Raw genomic sequence first — 15,404 nt, 5'->3', positions numbered from 1 at the left:
CTGCCTTCCTCTCCACTAAAAGCCCAAGTCACTGCTGGCTTCACCATTCAAAGGTCCCTCCCTCTGCTGACAATGCTGATGGCCAAAGACTACAGGCTTCCATAACTCCCCCATGACTCAGTTGTGAAAGAAAGGAAACCAGGGGCAGCTTTTGAACCACCAGACCAGTCAAAATGGCAGAGCACAGACCTCACTTTCTCCTGGTTTTTCCCATTGGAAGTAGGCATGTGCACTGCTCTATTCAGCTGCTTTGGTGCTTCGCACCAACTCTATCCCAGATGCCCCCACACAGCAGCTGATGGATACACCTACTGTCCTGGGTACAGATGGTGGTAAAAGAGTCCAAAGCACTTGCTGTCATCCCTAAAGGTAGTTCACATACAATCAATGTCACTACCCATCCCAAATTTTCTTCTAAATCTAGCTGAACTTAGTGACAGCCTGCCCCTTCTGATTTCAGACCCAGGTGATTACTCACAGGGCAGGCCCTAGAAGAGTTACTACTTTCATGGGTTACCATGGAAAGACCCAGTTCCTCTTCCTTCAGGGTGTGCCTCCAGAAACAGGGTGGGCCCAAGCAGCTCTTTCCTAGGAAGCCAACTTGACAAGTTAACTAACCTTGCCTTGTGATCCTCATGAGAAATCTAGAAAGAGAAAGAAATCTAAGCCTCACATGAGGAAAACAATTAGCCACCCATATCTAACACTGCCCCAAGAAAGCAGCACCATCAGGTCTGGCCTGGTGATTAGGGAGTTACTTAGGGACCTACTTACACAAAAACATCTCCCAATATCCTGCTGTAAAGATGCCTCCCCTCCTACTTGGCCTGGTATTTTCACCATTAGTCACTCCATTAGTTGCTGCCTTACAGTTTCATGTCTCCTCCCTTAAATGTGAACTCAGAGACCTTTTCTTTCCCATTCACCGCTTCATCCTTAGCACTCAGAGTGATGCGTAGAATAAAGCAGATGCTCAATAAACATTTGTGCAGCAAAAAAAGCAAAGGTTGTGCTGCACTCTCAAAATAAACCCATAGCTCCAAGAGTGGACCATATAGGGCAAGAGCACTGAGCCCTAGACACAGAGCGTGTGGCCACCAACCCAAGGCTGTACTACCTGAGACAGGCCAAGAGGATGAGAGCCTTCCTTCACTGGCTCTCATTTGTCTGCTATCAACTGGAGAGATATGGGGAGGCTGCTTGGAGGGAATACGATTCAGAACAAGGTGGATTCAAGAAGACAAAGACGGGACAGCCCAGGGGCCTGTGCGGGTTATTTGCAAGGGACAGAGATCTGGCCCAGGGTGAGGACACCCCAGGAAAGGCCATGGGTTTTTGTGGAGCAGCATGAGAATACAGAGCTAGCTATTCCAGGGACAGATAATGGGGTACCCTCTTCTCTGAGGAACTTTGGTGAGAAAAAAGGAAGTGTCTTCACAAGGATAGCCCAAGCCCCACCAGTCCCTGCTTGTCACTGCCACTAGCTAACTGGCAAGAACAAGACCACCAGGCCCTCAGAAGAAAGTTTCTCACTCTGGGCCCTATCTCCTGATGGTGAGGACGGAATCAGCTCTGGGCTGTGCCACCACTGATACTCACCTACATTGAAGAAAGGAATCATCCTAGACACATATAAACTGAAAAGGTGGTTTGTGCCAACCCTTGACAAAAGCCCCTTCTGGGAATCAAAAGGAATCAGAATTTCTGCAGGACTCCTGGAGCTGCAGAATGGATCAGTTCAAGAGGCTCAAATCAGCAGAAATACTCCAGAACCCAGAAGCTCTGGGACAGGTTCCCATGGCCAGAATGACCAGAGCTCATTTTGAAATGAAGAGCTGGCTCTAAAGGTAAAAATGTCAAGGTCTGCAAATGGAGACTGTGGTCCTCAAGCCAAGTGCAACATCACACTTCACAAAAGAGATAGGACATTATTTGTGCACAGGAAAGCTGTTTTATTCCTTGAGGGTCCCTGAGCAAGCCCAGAGTCTTTTTTTCTTAAAGGCACTTAAAAGACAATGTTTTCACAACATATAATCTGAGCAGCAAGACAAACCCGGGGAGGCCAACAGCAGGATGCCTGAAGTCCTGGTGAAATGACACAGCCCTCTGAGGGGCATGCGGTGTTCTCCATTCCCTGAGTTAAAGCAACTTGCTGAATTCAGAGCAGGGAAGTAAACATCGGGATTTCTGATGCTCCCATTCCCAGCCCTGCTGTCTTCCCACAGAACCCTACAGAGTGATGGGGAAAGGGTCTGAGACTCTAGATGACCCAGGGCCTGCTGGAATCCTTTGCGATGTATTTGTTATACAACTGAGGAACGTGTTTGCGTCATCATACAATGGCTAACATATTTACTCTGTACATCTTATCAAAGTCCTTTCTGGACAGTGAATCAGGAGGCAGTCCAAAGGGAGGGGACAATGTGGCCTTAAGTCCCTCTAAATAAACCTCCAGCCAATGATGTGGGCTCTGAGAACACAACGTCATCTCCCCCCCCACAACAGCCTGAGAACCCAACAGTAGCAAGGAGGACTGTCTCACTCCACAAATAGAGCGAGGGTTGTTGAGATGCTTGCCCCAGGGCCACAGAGCAGGCCGGGGACTGAGATTGTCTCAGAACAGACAGATTGGTGACAGGGACAAAGACACTCCAGGGCCACTCAGGACACAGGGGTGGAGATGGGTTAGAGGAAGTCACTCCAGAAACCAGAGAGTCCGGATCTTTACCGGTCCCGCCCCCCTCAAGCAGCCCCCCTTCAGGCAGCCCGGAAGAGACAGGCTTTAACCACCTGCTGCTCTTCCTGAACACCTGCTTCAAAGGCTTCAAGAACTGAGGATAGAGGTGGAGGGAATCTTCTCAGGGGGCCTATTTACACACAGAAGGTGAAAAGATTAGTAAGAGAGTTGAGTGGAGCCACATTCTTCCCTCACCCCAACCCCTATCTGAGGCCACAGCTGACATTATTAGGTAATAATCACAGAAAATGCCCTGGAATCTTCTTTCAGCAATGAGAAGATAATGCCCCACAGCTGAAGTGTAAAACCAGAGCCCCAAAAATCCATCACCCCACCCGAATATCCTCAGTGGCTGCTGTGTGCAAGGCGTGGCCTCTTCTGGCCCATGTATTCTGAGCAAGGCCTTTGTGGGGGCTGATCTCTCTGCAGGAGGGCGGTGACACTGGCCCCAGCTAGCTCACCAGCTGAGAGAGTGGATACAGCTGGGGCTGCTTCAGTCCCCTAGTATGGCACTAGGGAGGGGGGATCTGCCAGCAAAGATTTCAGAGACGGTAGCAGAGATGAAGGAAAGTGGGTGAGATCTAAAGATGTCACCAAGAGTGCTGCAGAGGCTGAGTATGGTAAGGAGGGAGAAGGTAGGTGTGGCCTCGGGAGCCATTTATGTGCTGGCCTTATTTATTTCAAGAGCTTCCACACTCTCCCTCACTTAACTCTGGTAGCAACCCAGATAACAGAGCTGATGCCCAAAGAGGGCAGGTGTCCTGCTGGATGCCCCCAACACAGCAGCCAGCAGAGCGGAGTCTGGGTTCCATGGCTTTTACACTAGGAGTTCTCAAACTTCAGTAGGCATCAGAATCCCTGACAGGTAATCAAAAACACAGATTCCTGAGCTGCCCCCCCAGACCCACCCCCAGAGAGGTTAATTCCTTGGGTCTGTCCTAGAGCCCAGGAATCTGCATTTTTAACCAACACCCTAGGTGGTTCTGATGCTGGAGGTTTATGGCCCACGTTTAACAGCAGCTCTCCGCTGCCCTCAAGAAGCCAAGAGACGATCCTCAGCTGTTGTCTTCCCTAGGTGTCCTAGGCAGGGCTGGTGGGAGAGAGAGAGAGAGAGATCTGTATTCCTGCCTGGCTCCTCCAGAGAGAAGAAATGGTCCCCTGGGTGAGCACTGAGTGGTTCCACAAACATGTCCAGCACTGAACCAGAAGCCCAGGGCAAAGGTCTGAGGAGACACAGATTGCTTAAGGGGCAGCCACCACCCCAAACAAACGCCCATTGGAATGGGCCCTGCTTTAATATGATGACTCACGGCTGCTTACTTCCTCCAAATAGATGGACACCACTAATAGTCTTGTGTACAGAGAGCTGCCTCCAGAGCCATCAGAGGAGACCCAGGGATGCCAACACAGACATTTGGGGCAGAAAGCAGGAATTCCCAGGAGAGGAAAAGGGGAAAAAAGAAAAAGAAAAAAACAACTCCTACCTTTGCTCCACCTTCATTCCAGCACCCCACCACACCCACCACACCCCTCAAGCCAGCAGAACTGTCTAATCAGAAGCAGTCTCCTGAAAATGAAAGGGACTTGTGTTCACCCCCTCTCCAGAGAAGGAATCAGACAGGAGCCAAAGCAAACACTGCTCCATTATGAGGTTCTAAGACACACCAATTCCAAGAAGACCGTAAGCAAGTAAAGCCCAGCGCTGCCTCCCATCTCCTCTAAGCTGAAGTGTAAAACCACTGCCCTCAGGCCGAGCAAGGCCTCATTCTGAACTGTGTGGGGCTGAGAAGCTGAGCTAATGTTTTTGCACAGCTTAAAAAAGGAAAGATGCCTGGAATAAGGGCAGAAAGCAGAAGAATCCAGGTGGACAGCCAGAGCCCACAGGAAGGCCTCCCACCTCTGAATGGTTTAGTAAAGAAAAAGGCCCTTAGTCCCTCAGAACTATGAGAAGAGAGCCACTCCATTGGGTTAAGTTCAGGAATGGGACCAGATAGGAGTCAGGAGACAGAGAATGAAGAAAGAGGAGGAAACACCAGCTGTCACATTATCTATAGGGTTCTTTATCATCCCTGATGGGGTTCCAACCCTTATCCTGCAATCCACGCAGGACTGTTTCATGTTGGGGGTTGGAGGGAGTTGAAGTCCAGGAGAGGACATCCTGTTAACAGCATTGCTGGGAAAAGATCAAGAGCCAGGCAGTGGCAAACGACTGTGTCCAGCTAAGAGGCCTGGACATCCCACTTTCTCCAGTAGAACCTTAGGTTTGTGAGACTGAGGACTGAGGTGTGGGGGTAGTGGTTTCCCGGTATCTGTGTGACCCCAGAGGCTCCAAAGCCTTTATCACATTTGGTGTGATGTCATCACCATATGCTGGGAAAATACCCCCACCTCCCGGCACCTATATCCAGCATTTAGTTTGAGTAGCTCTCTAGTGGGACAAGTCCCCATTACGATACTGCCTGGAGACTTCCCGGAATGGCCCACCGTCCCGAGTCACCCAACTCCTGGTCACTGCACTCATGAAGAATCAGCTCATCAAAATCACCTCCTCGGGGAAGCTGTCCAGCTTGCTGCCCATTGCGCTCACTCTGGGGTAATGTCCTCCCACATGCTGTGACCTCTAATGCCCCAGGCACATACATCTGTGAGCCTGACACATGGTGGTACTATGAGCATTTAAGTGTTGGCCACTCCTTCTAGATCAAGAGCCCCCTGCACACAGAAGCAATTACCTTTATTGATGGCAATACTGATAGCATCTGTTCTTCATTTAGCATTTTTTATGTCTGACCAATTCTTGGAGGAAGGGGCTCTCCCCTTGCCTCACTTAACTCCCCCCTTTACCATCTTCAATAGCCCATGTTATCTCCAGCTTACAAAGAAGAAATTAAAAGGCAGAAGACTTAAGGACTTGTCCGAAGGAACACAGCAGAGCTAAAGATGGTGTTCTCAACCCCCCGGGTCCGGCACGGTTCAAGGCACACAGTAAGGACTGCATAGCTCTTTCCATTGCAGGGATGAGAGTGAATCACATCAAAAGGACAAATCCAGGTATGACAGTCCCTTCCTCCAACGACCTGAGCTCTCAACTAAGTAGTCACCTTAATTCCCATGTATTAATTTGTCCTTCCATTGTAAGCACCTGTTACACCCAGAGCTCTGCTCTGAGGTATAGGAGAGGTGTATTAGTCAAATCTCCAGTCCTCTGACAAGTTTCCCATGTAGCCAAAAGACGAGGAGGAGAAAGAGGGGTAAAGGACAGAAGAAAAGATAAGGAAGAGGGGGGGAAACACAAACCCTTCAGGCCAGTATCCCAGGGAACTCAGCTAGCACACAGAAGGCCCAGAATGCACTCCACCAGGCAGACTGATGAGTTGATGGCAAGGGGGTAAGCAGGTACCCAGCCAGAAGGAAACACCTCACAGGCAGTGGATCTCTCTCTCTCTCTTTTTGGTGGTAAACTATACATAGCATAAAACTTACCATTTTAACCATTTTTAGCTGTGTGGTCCAGTGCCATTGGGTCCATTCATATTGCTGTGCACCCATCTCCAGAACATTTCTCATCCTCCCAAACTGAAACTCTATACTCATCAACAACTAACTCCCCATCACCCCCCACCCGCCACCCCTTCTCTGGCAAGCACCATCCTACTTTCTGTCTCCACGAATTTGAGTATTCCTCGTACCTCTGATAGAATCAAAATAGATTTGCTCTTGGCCCCTGGTTCTGGGCACAGAGCTCTAACAGCCCTTGGAATCTCCTGAGTGATAGGAGTATCTTTTGTTACTCATAAGGAACCCCTTCTCCTCACACCTGAATTTATGCTATTGAGGTGACTCAGAGCAAGGCCTGATGGTCTTAGGATGATGGGCTAATCTCCAGAAAATTGTGATTAGACTTTGAGAACTTTCAGCTCCATCCTCCCCCTCACCTCTGAAGAGGGAACGGGAGCTAGAGATGACACTCCATAAAAACACACGAGCAAGGAAATTTGGTGAGCTTCCTGGACAGTAAACACATCACATCAGGGCTGGAGGGTGGCATGTCCAGAGACGCCCCGTCTCTTCTATTTGGCGGTTCCTGAATTGTATCCTTTATAATAAACGAGGAAAGTAAGTCACTTTCCCAGTAAGTAAAATGTTTACCTGTGTTCTGTGAGCCACTCTAGCAAATTATAGAACCTGAGTAGGGGTTGTAGGCACCCTCAATTTATAACTAGTCTGTGAGAAGTTTGGCTAGCCCCCAAGACTTGCAAATAGCATCTGAAGTGGAGGCAGTCTTGTGGAACTGAGCCCTTAACTTGTGGGGTTGGTCTGCATTAACGCCAAGTAGTCAGAGTCAGAATTAAATTGAATCGTAGGATACTCAGTTGGTGTTACAGAATCGGAGAATCGGTTGGTGTCCGAAAAAAAAGACACATCAAGACCTCATATAAGTGGAATCATATAGGATCTCTTTTCGCGGACTATCTTATTTCCCTTAGCATAATATCTTCAAGGTTCATCCATGTATAGCATGGGTCAGAATTTCCTTTCCTTTTAAGGCTGAATAGTATTTCATTTTATGTGTACATCACATTTTGTTTATCCGTTCACCTGTAGATGGATACTTGGATTGCTTTCTCCTTTGTGGCTATTGTGAATAATTGCTATAAACACGGGTATGCAAATATCTGTTTTAACTTCCTGCTTTCAATTCTTCTGGGTAAATAGCCAGAAGTAGAATTGCTGGATCATATGGTAATTCTATTTTTAATTTGTTGAGGAACTGCCATACTGTCTTCCATATGACTGCACCATTTTATATTTCATCAGCAACGCACAAGGGTTCTAATTTCTCCACATCCTTGCCTACACTTGTTTCTTTCTTTTCTCTTTTTCCATAGCCATCCTAATGAGCATGAAGTGGAATCTCACTGTGGTTTTAATTTGCATTTCCCTGATGATGAGCATCTTTTCATGTGCTTATTGACTGTTTGTATATATTTTTCAAAGAAATACCTGTTCAAGTCCTTTGTTCATTTGTAAATTAGGGTCTTTTTCTTGTTCAGCTGTAGGGATTCTTTATATATTCTAATATCAACTCCTTGTCAGATATATAATTTGAAAATGTTTTCTCCCATTCCATGAATTGCCTTTTCACTTTATTGATAATGTCCTCTGAGGCACAGAAATGTTTCATTTTGATGTAGTCCAATGAATCTATTTTTTTCTTTTGTTGCCCATGCTTTTAGCACCACAACTGAAAAATCATTGCCATCATTACCAAATCTGGAATCATTAAGCATTTTCCCTATGTTTTCTTCTTACAGTCTTACAGCTTTCCCAACACCGTTGGTTGAAAAGGCTAGCGATAATCATGGGTCAATGTAGGTTCATCAATTTTAACAAAGCTACCACTATGGTTTATAGTTTTCTCAACACCATTTGTTGAAAAGACTGGTGTGATCATGATGTGTTAATGTAAGTTCAACTGTAACAAATCCACCACTCTGGTGTCTGGTGGGGGTGCTGACGATGGAGGAGGCTGTGTATGCTGAGGAGTGGGGGTAAGAAGGGTAGGAAGAAATTGTACCTTCAACTTAATTTTGCTGCAAACCTAAAACTGCTCTAAAAGAACTTTTTTTTTTTTTTTTTTTTTAAAGGAAAATGTTTCCATTGTCCTTGACATCCCTGTTGAAATCATTTGACCACATATGTGAAGGTTTACTTCTGGGTTCTCTATTCCATTGGTCTATATGTTTGTCTTTATGCCAACACCATACTGTCAGGATTACTACAGTTTTGTTATTAGTTTTAAAGTCAAGAAGTGTGGGACACCTGGGTGCCTCAGCTGTTGAGCATCTGCCTTTGGCTCAGGTCCTGATACCGGAGTCCTGGGATCGAGTCCCATATCGGGCTCCCTGAAGGGAGCCTGCTTCTCCCTCTACCTAGGTCTCTGCCAAGCTCTCTCTCTCTCTCTCTGTCTCTCTGTCTCTCATGAATAAATAAATAAAATCTTTTTTAAAAATTCTACATGAATTTTTCTATTTTCCATTTTTCTATTTCTGCAAATAGTATCACTGGAATTTTGATGGAGATAGCATTGAATCTGTAGATTATTTTTGGTAGTATTTCCATCTTAACAATATTAAGTCTTCCAATCCACCAACACAAGATGTCTTTTCAGGTATTTATGACTTCTTCAATTTCTTTCAGCAATATTTTGTAGTTTTCAATGTATAAGTCTTTCACATTTTTGGTTAAACTTATTCCTGGGTATTTTGTTATTGATGCTTCTGTAAATGGAATTGTTTTTCCTAATTTCCTTTTTGGATTGTTCATAGTTAGTGTACAAAAATACAATGAGGGGATGCCTAGGTGGCTCAGCGCTTAGGCGTTTGCCTTAGGCACAGGGCATGATCCTGGAGTTCTGGATGAGTCCTGCATCTAGCTCCCTGCATGGAGCCTACTTCTCCCTCTCCCTGTCTCTCTCTCTCTCTCTCCACCTCTACCCCTTCTTCCCCCCCTCATGAATAAATGGGTTAAATGTTTAAAAAAAATACAATGAGGTTAAAGTGTTGCAAATTTGGTTCACAGAAAGTAACTGGCCATTGGGAGCACAGCATGGGGGAAATAGTAGGGGGTAGGACAAATAAGTAAAAAGGCCATGAAATTCCTACCATTTTGAATGGGGCTTTTTCTTGATTGGGTGTTTGCCTGGTTGCTATCTTTGACTAATCTCTAGAACTCCTTTAAAGACATTATTTTAGCTGGTTTCTAATTTACTTAGCATTTCTGTGGGGCGTGAGGGTCTAAAGCTTCCCAACCCACCATCTTGCTAATGTCATTCTTGGAGGCCTAAGGCTTATTCCCCAAGAGGCGAGTGTATCTTCAAGGAGAGAATTAAGGAACCAGATTGGTCAAAGCAAAGAGACAAGGCTGGAAGGGAACAAGAGACAGACTGCATAGAAAGAAATGGCAAGGAGTAGGGGTCTTAGCATGCTAACCTGAAGACTTAGATTTGATTCCACAGAGTTGCCAGGCACCTGCAATAATGCTGCCAATGCTACAAAGACAAGAAAGAAGTCAAGCCAGGCCACCCTAAGCCTCCTCCAGTGCCCTGAGCTGAAGGCCAAAAAACCAAAAGAAGTAGGATCATCAGCATGGTTCCACCTCACATTCCACCAGGGTCTGCCCCCCCCTCCATCCCCCACCCCCAGGTTGGAGTATATTTTTTTAAGATCTTAAATGAATCCGAATTATGAGCCCCAACCTCAGCCCGGCCTCTTTCCTCAATCTGACGGGTGAGTGGCTGAGCTCCCAACTGCTTCCACTTGCACACTGGACCAGTATACAGCAAACACATAATAAATCTGCCCTGACAAGAGTGTGGCTCCAAGCAAGAGGCTCTGCTTGGAGGTTCCCACAGCCTGGTGTTCTTCTCTCCTAACGATCCCAAAAACTGATCGCTGGTCTCACCTGGGAAGCCAGGTGAAAAGATAGGAACCTGGGCCCCACCCCTGGAGAGTCCAGTTAAGGTAGTCCAAGTGGGCGTCCAGGCATCTGTGTTTTTACCCAGCCCTTTGGGTGAGGCAAATCATCACCATTTTTGCCTTGGAGCACTGGTCTGATTTCCTCCTCAGAGAGACCAGCCTCCTAGCTCATTTCTGCTGGCCTGCGCCTTTGGCGAGGGCTTTCCAATTGCCGCAGGAGAGCTGGAATTCACTTCTACTTTCCCTTCCCCAGAAGCCTCAAACTGAAGTTTTATCTGATCCACAGTTTCAAAAAATAGACTATCAGTAAAGACACATACACACGAATTAGTTATCAGCACTTAAAAAACATACTTCATAAGCCAGACACAGAAAGACAAATATTGCATGATTCCACTTATATGAAGTGCTTAGCACCAGCAAATTCATAGAAACTGAGAGGTAACTACGGGCTGGAGGGAGGGGGATAGGAAGAGTTATATTATTAGTATCTGATAGGAGGGAGGGAGGATAGGAGGAGTTATTATTTGATGTACACAGTTGTTGAGGGTGATGAAAAAGTTTCGGGTATAGATAGCTTACATAACATTGTAAATGTAGTTAATGCCATTGAATTGTACACTACGGATGGCTGAAATGATAAATATTATGTCTCTTTTACCAGAATAATAATAATAATAATAATAAAAACAACAACAACAACCAGACTTCACCTAAAAATCTGGATCTCTGGTTTCTCTTTAAAGAAAAAATGAGGAGATCTGGCAATACCAGGTCATGCTTTGTATGCTAACAGTTGGCAGGAGCTGATGCATCTGCTGTCTTTAGATGGGAAATGGACTCTCACTTTACCATGACCCCATCACACCCTGATGTCATTTTGACTGTCACATTTATAAAACCTGGCTGGCTCCCAGGATCATTTGAAGGTATGGTCACAGCCTCACACCACTGCATGTAAGTCACCACTAGCCTCCTTCTGCCCTCCCAGTACTGGCCTATTCCTGTCTTCTAGTGCATAAGGGGAGGCCAGGAAGTGGTCAGCCACGTGGGCAGGCACCCCGTGTGCTTTTAGTAACAAGAATGATCACTAGAAGAGAACAAGACTTTGCCTTTGCCTCCCCCCACTTCAGTCAGACCTTGAAAGGCCTCTGACATTAGAAAATTCCAAATGATAAGCTTTAACACATGACCATGGCAAATGACCATGATTTCGGAACAAGAGTAGGCTGACCACCCACCTAATGACCCTGACCCCTGAGTCAATCTCAGATACCCAGCCTCTCTGGTACTACCACACGACCAGTCAGTCCAGCAGATGCCACCTCCTCAAGGCTGGACTCAGTTTCCTAGTGCTCATCTTGATCTGCTAGAAATATGATGTGGTTCTGGACATGCTCCTCCAAATGATGGCAGCTGGAATATTCTAAGCTGAGGGAGTCTCAGAAAACAGTAGAGCCAGCAGAGCAGGAGAGTCGTTCTGACTTCCTCCTCCTCCTCCTCCTTCTCCTCCTCCTCCTCCTCTTCCTCCTCCTCCTCCTCATACTCTCCTACCACTTCCTCCCCCTCCTCCTCCTGCTCCTCCCCCTACTTCCCTAAATCAGGCGCCTTAAATCCCTCCTATAAGAGGGGCCCCTCCCATACCCGGAGCAAAGCAGCACCCTTACCTCTGAAGACAAAAGGGTACCAGGTACAATCAAAACAAACAGGCCTCATTCAGTTTTCCAGTTCACTACACTAACTTCAAAGTCCTAACCTGCCATATTCCTCCACGATGCTGCATTTTCAAATCTAGCATAAAAGTACCTAGGGCTAACTGTTTCTTTATTTTCTTTGGAAGGCTCCCATATCATGTAATACTTACATTAAATAAATATGGATGACTTTCTCCTGATAATCTGTCTTCATCTGTTTAATTTTTAGACCCGACCAGGGCCCCTAAGAGGGTCAAGGAAAGCTCCCCCATCTTGCCCCCTAAATAGCTATGATAAAGTTCACTTTGTAAATTAGGCACAGTAAGAGATGAGCAATAACTAGTAATAAAATATAACAACTGGTAACAACATCCTGCAATAAAAGTTAGTTACGTGAATGTCACCGCTCTCTCTCAAAATATCTTATTGTACTGTGCTCACCCTTCTTACAACGATATGCGATGATAACATGCCGATGTGATGATATGAAGTGACAGGAATGACGTGGCATTAAGATATAGTATTAGGCCATGGATGATGTCCCTATAGGTCAGAAGAAGGATCATCTGTTTCCAGGTGGATCACAGGTGACTAAAACCATGGAAAGTGAAACCGGGATAAGGGGAGACTACTGGATTTTCTTAACTCGAAAAGCCAACAGTCTCCTACTACTCTTTCTGGTTGGCACCATGCCATCAGTTGTCCAAGGGTCCTTGAGAAAATCCCTTCCCATCTCGGTGCTCCAGGCTCCTCACGGGGGCTGAAGCTGACTTGGTCTCTCCCAACTCCCACATCTCTCCCTTCCAGGGCCACCAAGCTATCACCAGACTCTAGGACAGACAGGGCTTTCTTCCAATCCTTCCACTATAGCATCATCTATATCACTCAAAACACCACATGAATCATTTCCCTGACAGCAGTGGAACAACTGTTGCTACATGCCAGGCTGTCTCCACCTGTGCAAATGGCCAGAGCCAAAGGGACGAGGCTGTGCTACCATTCAAAGACTCCTTCCCACTCTCACCCCAGTTGAGGACCCACTGGTATCTTCTACCCAAAGACTGGAGCCCATCTTCCTGTGCCTCTTGCTAGGCTCAAAGAGGGAGAATCTGCCCTCAGCAGTTTATAACCCAGTGAGTGGGGAGGCAATGCTAATGCCAGGTGCTTAAAAACAGAAGGCAGAGGCAGAGGCTCTCAGATTCTGGAGAAAACTGGTGGACACTTCATCGCCACCAACAACCAGACACAAGGGACAAAATTCCAACCTCATAATCCTGCCCTCCCCCTTTATAAAAAATGCTTTAAAGTGGGTGCCTGGGTGGCTCAGTTGGTTAAGTGTGTGACTCTTGATCTCAGCTCAAGTCTTGACCTCAGGATCACGAGTTCAAGCCTTGTTCTGAGCTCCATGCTGGGTGTGGAGCCTACTTTAAAAGAACAATTAATTACTTAAGGAAATAAATAATTTAAAAATTTAAATATTAATTTAAAAAATTAAAAATACATGCTTTATCCACATGATAACTCGGTATTGGCCTATTGACATGGGCTTCTGGAGGTGGAGTTGCATTCAAATCTCTCTTCTATGATTTCGTAGCTGTATGACCCTGGGTAAGTTTGCTCCATTTATCTGGGTCTCATTTCCTTACCCATAACAATGGGGACAATTCCACCTGCCTCATAGAGTTGAAAAATTAAATAATAGATGAGAAAATGCATTGCACATGATAGGTGTTTGATAGATATTAGCTTCCTTCCTCTTCAATTTTCCCTAAGCAATTAGGCAAAGAAGATATTAAAAAAAATCTCATGGAGTACTGAAAATAAATCCTTTATATGTCGATCTAGGCTTTTGTTTGTTTATCAGAATGTTAGTGCCTCATAAAATTTTAAAATCTAGTACAGGAACTCTGAGAAGGCAGAGATTATCTTTGTAGCCCTAGCATAGTGCCTGGCAAAAGGGGAGGCACTAGGTGAATGCTTCTTGAATGAATGAATGAATGAATGAATGAATGACGAATTTAATGCAAGCAAGGCTGGTGCATGTGTGGAGTACCCAAGAGGCACTAGAAAAGAGAGGTCAGAATTACCAGGTACAGAGTTTTGCTGATCCATGTGGGGTTTGTAGGCCAAGAAGAATTATTCTGTGGAATAGCATTTGAAGTCTCTTTAGACAACTCTGTGGAGGCTTTTTTTTCTAAGCAGCAAAGCTCAAGGTACCCTAATACTATTTCTCCTCATTCAGCCATGCTTTATTCAGGAAGAAAGGCTAAATAAAACACATGCCAAGAACCAAACATAAGATAGTCATCTCTCAACGTGAGGAAGCAGAAACAATTCAGTTTTTCATCTTTTTTTTTTTTTTTAGGGCTAAACCTAAAAGATCAAATTGAATAGATGGCTCCGTGATACAAATATATGCTGTCAGAGTGTTTTTAAATGTAAAATTCTTAGCATTTCCTGATCTTGGTGGGGACTGGGGAGAGGAAATTAATAAATAGTCTTATTAAATTTTAAAGATTTATCTGGCGTTAAGTTCCCTCACAGGTATGTGAGGAGGGGTCTGAAAAGCTATTAGTTTATGCATTATGGTTTACAAAAAAATTTTGGATTTGGCCACCTGAGGGCTTCTCCGAGTTAGCAATCCTGCTCTCCTCAAACAATGGGTTTGAGATTGCAGTGACCTAGTCTGTTCTGCTCCTAATAGGGAGATTTAACCATTGGGAAGTTTGAAAAGACCTACCTTTCACCTCGCAGTCTTACCCTCCTATAAGGGAAATATCTTATAAGAACAAAGGGTTACTGGTCATTTGTAAAATAAAATAAAATACATTAAATTAAAATAACAGCAACATTTGCAAGTGCTTCGGGGAAGAAATGAGACCTGGAGGCAGTGGTCTAGATAGAGAAGGACCCCATAAATACCTGCTTCAAATATTTGGAGAAGGTAGAGTCATAACATGCCCAACGTTTTGGGTCATAACCTCATTGAGATGCAAAGAATTTGAGATCATCCTTCCAAAAAGAAGGAAAGAAACGTGATTGAAATATGAACTTCTAAAAAAAAAAGAAAGAAAAGAAAAGAAATTTGAACTTCCTGTGCCTTTCCAAAAAACTTTTCTAGGCCTGGGAAATTCAGAGCAAGATTTCTACTCCATCCTGCTATCTAACCCCCAGGGAAGCAGCGTGGCCCAAAGTACTATTCCCTCTGTCCTGGCTTCAGCTGTGTATTAAAGAAGGTAAACACGGAGCCAAACACCACCGGGCCAGCACTCTGTGATTCTATGTATAGTACAGGAGATGCTGCACTCTAGGAAAGCTGGTGGTCAGGTTAAACATCTGTCAAATTCTGACGATACCAGAATAATCTGGTCCCCAGGGGCTGCTCCCTGAGAAAGAACAGCTTTCCGGAAACCACAGGTCTAAGCACGTGGACTGACAGGGCCAGGAAGGAGATCATGAGCCCGTTGACATTCCAGAAGCATGCTTTCTGCAGGG

At 45.4% G+C, this 15,404-nt stretch overlaps 1 protein-coding gene across 8 annotated transcripts in view; it reads right to left on the bottom strand.

Annotated features, from left to right (window-relative positions):
* Positions 1 to 15,404, bottom strand: part of FLVCR2 (FLVCR heme transporter 2) — a 56,338-nt gene that overhangs the window by 35,454 nt on the left and 5,480 nt on the right. For 5 of the 8 annotated variants that reach the window (XR_005363559.1, XM_038545335.1, XM_038545336.1 and 2 more), the window contains one exon: positions 15,266 to 15,396. The exons of 2 other annotated variants lie outside the window; for them this stretch is intronic. Coding sequence is in view for 5 of the 6 variants with exons in the window: in XM_038545335.1 (XP_038401263.1) it covers positions 15,266 to 15,396 (131 nt within the window). In the remaining variant the exon portion in view is untranslated. Of the gene's footprint in view, positions 1 to 618; positions 645 to 15,265; positions 15,397 to 15,404 lie in introns of all 8 variants that reach the window. One more of the 8 variants, XM_038545334.1, reaches the window with a different exon arrangement.

This window comes from Canis lupus, chromosome 8 (assembly GCF_011100685.1).
Source record: "Canis lupus familiaris isolate Mischka breed German Shepherd chromosome 8, alternate assembly UU_Cfam_GSD_1.0, whole genome shotgun sequence".
In the NCBI taxonomy this organism is placed as follows: Eukaryota; Metazoa; Chordata; class Mammalia; order Carnivora; family Canidae; genus Canis; species Canis lupus.
This window is presented reverse-complemented; position numbering and strand designations above follow the sequence as displayed.